Source organism: Cyprinodon tularosa, unplaced genomic scaffold (assembly GCF_016077235.1).
Source record: "Cyprinodon tularosa strain WSP-4 unplaced genomic scaffold, ASM1607723v1 ctg499, whole genome shotgun sequence".
In the NCBI taxonomy this organism is placed as follows: Eukaryota; Metazoa; Chordata; class Actinopteri; order Cyprinodontiformes; family Cyprinodontidae; genus Cyprinodon; species Cyprinodon tularosa.
Window position 1 is genome coordinate 591,484 of NW_024039228.1, and position 6,395 is coordinate 597,878.

Below are 6,395 nucleotides of genomic sequence, written 5' to 3' on the forward strand. Positions count from 1 at the left end.
TTGTAGGTTTCACTGAGAGGAGAGGTTCAAAATAACTGCTAACACTCATAGTACTAGCAATATAAATAACAAAATCCCATAAAAAAACATGAATGTCTTCCTGTTAATGTTTGCTTTTAACACTGCGTTGGTTTCAGGTAATCAGACTTTAAAGTTTTTTCAAATCCCTGTCATTTACTCTGATGGTAAATTCATTTATCTTAAAATGTGTAACCATTAGATTTAAACCAAATCTCTGTTTTCTTTTCCACAGGCTCTTCTCTCAGCGATCAAGTCTACCAGACTCCATTTTATATAGCAGCAAACCCAGGACAGAATGCCAGTATCAACTGCTCCCACAGCATTAGGAGCTACAATCGAATTTTCTGGTATAAGAAATCAGAGCACAGGCAGCTGCAATTTCTGGGCTACACTTATCAGACAACCAGCAATGCTGAACTCGGAGTCAATGTGTCAATCAAAGGGAATGCAGCTGAAGGAGATATCAGTACTTTGACTATTAAAGAGCTCACTGTAAGCAGCAGTGCAGTTTACTTCTGTGCTGCTAGCTACCACAGTGCTGCATAGTACCGGTGCTCAGTACGAAAACCTCCTCATTGTTGTGTTGTTCCTCAGGTTACATGCTCTGTATTTGTATTGTTTGCTTTGGTATGCAAACAGGTATTTAAAAAAAATACAATTACATCAGCTGTGATGTTGGTAAACTTAGTTAACTATTTTAGAAATTTTCAAGTTAGACAAAAAGAAAAACAGCAGCCAGTTTATAGGAAGATGAAATAGCTGTGTGGGGGAAAAAAAGCCTTTACACTCTTAATAAACCGTGCAAATATTCTATAAAATGTGTGCAAAGAAAGCATTAATGTCCGAAAGTACACATTAACCCCGCTAAAAAACTATGAAACAAACAGCATAGTTGTAAACACACTGAATGGGCCTTGTAGCGACTTCGATCCACCAACAGAGCCGCTGCTGGCTGAGAAGTTTTGTGCGCTGTGACGTGTCTCCAAGAAGCCATCCTTAGCCCCACTTGCATTTTCTTTTTTTCCAAAAAGTTACAAATGACGATGACAACGGCGACGGTCAACAGAAAAGTTTGACAAAACCTCCTCACACAACTGCCTGTTGGGTTGACTCCTATCTTCTAAAATAACAAGGGACCACACCCCGTAAGCAATCACCCCAGATGTGGGAAGATCTGAACACCTGTGCCACCAAAATAATAAACAAAATATAAACTGTTATCTTTTGCTCTTACAGGCCTGTTGGGAGCAGTGAAAATTATAAAATCTAACAGCAGCTGAAAAGAAGGATCTACAAGAGTGCTTTTTTATGCACCTAGGGTGAAACAGCCTTTACAGAAGTTTAGCGCTGAAGCAATTCATGTATTGGATGGAGGACACTGTCAAAATGTATCCCACCACCTGAACTGTTTGATTATTATCAAGCATTTTATATTTGATAATTACATCGACAAGTTTATTTACAATAACAATTTCTGTGACATTTTAGATAAGTATTTGTCACTTTGCCTAACAGGTAGTTACTTTAATAGTGCAGTAACTTAATTGTAAACAGTTCTTTTTCAGGAGAACTAACTTGCTTCTATTCTCAGTACTTTACACTTTTATAGGGATATTAAATGTCTGAGTTTTTTTCAGTTTTTTGCCAGTAGGTGGTGGCCTATCTCCCACTGTGAAAATAAAGAAGAGCAATCTGATGTGATCCTCCCTGTGTACCTTTTCTCTGTTCCTTGTAGATGAGGTTTCTCATATTTAAGAGGTAAAAGTGCTTCAAGATATCACTTTATGATTTTATGAGAGTTTATGATAAGATGATGGGTTTTCTTTTACATAAGTTTCAATTTTTTTCTTCTCTCAGGTAAAGTATAAAAAAATGTTTTGGACCTTTTTGCATTTAATCCCACACTTTTAAGTTCTTTAATATAGTTTTTGCCATAACTTCACCCACCCCTATCTTTATAGGTTCCTCTCCAGTTGGCCAGCTTAACCAGGTTTCTGAACATGTCCTAAAAGAGCTCGGAGCAGGAGCCATCATAAAATACTCCCACATTATCCCATTCTATGATCGGATCTTGTGGTACAAACAGACGAAACATGGACAGCTGGAGTTCCTGGGATACATGTATAATAGCCTGGCTTATCCTGAAGCTGGACCGGCTGTGAAAACTGGGTGGAAATGCAGATAAAAACCAGACCTGCACTTTAACCCTTGACGTTCTCACCCCAAACAGCAGTGCAGTTTACTTCTGTGCTGCCAGCTTCACAGTGATCAATATCACTGCTCCTCAGTACAGGAACCATCATCTGTGTTTTCCTCCCCTTTTTGTGGCTGACACAGCTTTGCACCTAAAAAGGTTATTAAAGTCAAGAATGCATTTTTTTTCTCTCTCTAAAATGGGAGGATCTGTGAAGCAATACATAACTTATCCTCCCTCAGATATATAAATCATATGAAAAGCCTCTAATGAATAATCTAACATTTTGGAGCCAGAAAAAATGTTGGACGTCTACATCCTTTTTCTGCTCTTGTCATTGAGGATTCAAGGTAACAAATATTTCATTTTAGTATAAGATTTGTGAATTTCAACAGTTAAATAAATTATATTTCCAGCTCAAAAAGTAGATTGAAAAATATGCCTGGATGGAGCAGCACTTCTGCTGAATCTATCAAAATTATATACAAATATATACATTTTCTTCTCCTTACAGTTTTCTGTCAGGACGTCATCCAGAATCCTACGATCAGCTGGAGTTTACTGTACGGATCTGCTGATATGAATTGCAGCCACAAGAAAGATATTTCTCATACCCAAATGTACTGGTACCGGCAGTGTCCAGGGGAGACCATGACCCTCATTGTGTACACAGTATATGGTGGGCAGCAGGACTATGGAGACAACCTTCAGACCAAATACTGAGCATTTAAAGACAACATAGAGACTGGAGCTCTGACTGTGAAGGATTTACAGCCTGATGACAGTGGTGTTTATTTCTGTGCTGTCAGCAAACACAGTGATGTAATTAGATCTAACAGCCGAACAAAAACTGACAATAAACTGCATTAATCAAAACCCACATCTGCACTTCCATTGCTTTCCACTAGGGGGAGCTAGGAATTAAGAAATTATTCCATATTCAACATTTCATCCACAATCCACCTGTTCAAGTGTATTGGAGCAACAGTGATGTGACATCTTGGCTGCTTATCAAACTGCCTTTGTTCGGATTTAGCTTAAAAACTGAAATTTTGATTGATGAAAAAAAATTATTTATACAGATCACAAATTTCACACAACAGGCAGTGTTATGCAGCAGACATGAACCAGTTTTTCATTTTTATGATTTAACAATCTTAATTAGGAATAGACCAGTTCTATTCAACGGCTACAAATTAATAAACTGAAATATAAGTAAGTTAAACTGTCCTGCAAGAAATGTATTTCCTATTAATTTAAGCAGGTATGTGAGATAATTTGGCAATGGAATTTCATCACTTAAAATTAAAATGAGCTAAAAAAAAAACTTATTTCAAGTGCATAATACCAAAATACTTATTCCATATGCAGATAATTTTACCTGCTCAATTTAAGGGCACATTTTTACATATTTAAATAAGTTTTACATTTATTTTCAGATTAGTTTTTGCAGTGTATTTACCCACATTTGAAAATAAAGTAATACATGATCATATTGTTTTTATTTCGACTAAACAGTCATTCCTTGTACATCTAAAATATAACTTAGTTGTTTTGAATAGTGATTCAGTTTAAATAGATAAAAGAATAACCTTTTCAAACTTCGCTTTTTATGAACCAAATGATCAGACGATATTAGCAAGTTGATATTTGTTGACCTTGAATGAACGACTTTTTAGGCTAACCAAAAGCTTTTCTCTCTTAGAGGGAGAGTTTAGATTTTTTGAAAGGGAGGTTAAGTGATAGTACACGTACTTATAGTTTGCATTTTGATTGATCAGGTGGATTACTGTTTGGGATTACCTTAACTTTTTGCTTAACAAATGGTAACATTTCTGTTGATAAGCAGCCAAGCTTTCACAGGATCAGCCTGCATCAATCTACAGCTAAATGTGGTATTGTACAAAAAGCAGAAAAAAACAAAAATAAATGTTTTCTCAAATTGATCAGCATTGTGATATGGGTAGTAATTGCACCTGACTTCAGTTTAGCACAATAAGAAAGGTGTTCGGCTAAAAAGAGATTCAAACATATTTGTGATTACAAAAATGGCAAATCTAGTCTGCCAAAGTTGTGCATCCCAGAGTAAAGGAGATCTTTTCATTTGCTTTAAACTGAATAAATAATCATCTTTACAGGAATTTGGTTCAGACAAACAAACTTTTCATGTGACATCTTGTGAAAATCACTAAAAGTAAATATAATGCAACAGCCAAAACTAATAAACTTAGAAAGTATAATTCAATGATTTTTAAAATAAGATAAAAAGTTTAATATATAGGAACTAATTACAGTATAAAGTGGGGCTCAGAAACTAGATTTTAGATCATCCTAATACATAAGACATTGTCTCGGTGTATAAACGCTAACTTTAACGACATTTTAAGATAAAGTCTTATTCTTTTTGCAGTTTGCTGAACTTAGACAAAAAGCTTTGACCTCATCTATAAGGAGGGTTTGTGTTTATTCGTCACTTCCTTTTCCTCTTGAGGTTTTAGTTAAATCCACAACACAATCAGGTGCTCATTACATGTCGTTTCACTTGTATATCAGAAAGTTTTATCTGGTAAAAAATAATAAAAATAACAATCCAAATTGATTTAAAGGTGGATTCTCAGCTAATGCTTAGTGAGCAGGAGTACAATGAATCCCATCTTCATCCTTCTATGCCTGGCAGGTAAAAACATATTAAGATACAACCAACTTTAATATTTTTTTTTTCCAACAATACTTACCAAAACTAATTTGTAGGTGTTGCTTCGGCCTTTGAGGTCCATCGTTCTCACTCTGATCTCATCGTAAATGCTAATGCCAGAGTGGAGATTTTCTGTACACATGATAAAACTGACTACAGGCTAATGCTGTGGTACCAGCGCCCACCTGGAGACACAGCTATGGACCTCATTGGATTTTTGAATTTCAAGGACAAAACCATGGAGAAGACCTACGAGAAGGAGTTCAACATCTCTGGAGATCTGAGTGTGAATACATTAAAAAACTCCTCACTTGTAATCTCTTCTGCAGAGGAGAAGCACAGTGCATTCTACTTCTGTGCAGCAGGCAAAGCACAATGACAAAAAATCCCTCTGATCTTCACAAAAACTATTAAATGTTTTCATCATCGGTGGTTTCCAGTCAGTCTTGCAGTCAGCTTTATTGTGGTTTATATGTGAATGTATTTTTTTTTTTTACCAAACAGTAAAAATTACCAGTCTTTGATTTATTTAGCTTAATGTTATCAGTCTCATCAAACTCTGCATCTCAGCAGATATTTTCTTTTTACTGCTTTTAGTGCCCCCTAGTGCATGAAGGAAGCAGGATGCCTACTGATTTGCGCTTCAGAAACGAACCTAAACAGTAACATTTATGTGAACATTTATATAGTTATATATAGTACAACACAAACCTCTATTTATTTTTATTTATTTTATTGGGGAATTTATATGATAGACAAACAAAATGTATCCCAGAATCATGCAGTGAAAGCGTAATTTTATATAAGTCTTCATATTCTTATACATAAAAATCTAAAAAAGTATGGTTTATATTTGAACTGTGCAAAACTAATGTTTGGAGCAAAAACAGTGACAATTCTTTTGGAATAAGTTTCAGCTGCTTTGCCTATCTGAAGTCTGAATTTCTTTGGAAAAACATCAGCATCAGCATTTTCATTGGCTTTTGGTCTGGGCTTTGACTTAATTTAGTTTAAGCTAAACCAACCCACTGTAGCTCTGGGTGTAGGTTAAATGTTGTGGTCCTGTTCGAAGGGAACCTCTGCCTTAGTATCAAGTTTATTGAAATCTCTAGAAGTCTCCTGTTCCTACAGGGGGAAAAAAGCTAGAACAAAGCATGATGCAGCCACTACTTTGTTTTACCAGAGAGCTGGTCTTATCAGAGTGATAAGACGATGTATTCTCATTTCTCTTCCATGTAGGCTTTATATAATTAGATACCTAAAGGTTAGGGTTTGTTTGTTTTTTTGTCTGTTAGTAAAGCTATTAAAAAAGAGGGATATTGATGTGCACAACTTAAATTTTAGAAAAAGACAGGATTTGATGGGTGGATGGCTCTTAGTTAAAGCAAAAAAATCAACACAACCGGTTTCTTTAAATATTTTTCATTTCTTGTCCTTATTGAACTGATAAGAAACAACCATTTTTTTCTGCTGTCAAAATCATTT

At 35.5% G+C, this 6,395-nt stretch overlaps 1 gene segment (V, D, J or C); it reads left to right on the forward strand.

Annotated features, from left to right (window-relative positions):
• Positions 1-44: 44 nt before the first annotated feature.
• LOC119794969 lies at positions 45-2,938 on the forward strand. The segment is given in 4 exon segments: positions 45-137; positions 254-556; positions 2,203-2,308; positions 2,806-2,938. Coding segments are annotated over 4 exon segments (591 nt in total).
• Positions 2,939-6,395: the final 3,457 nt, after the last annotated feature.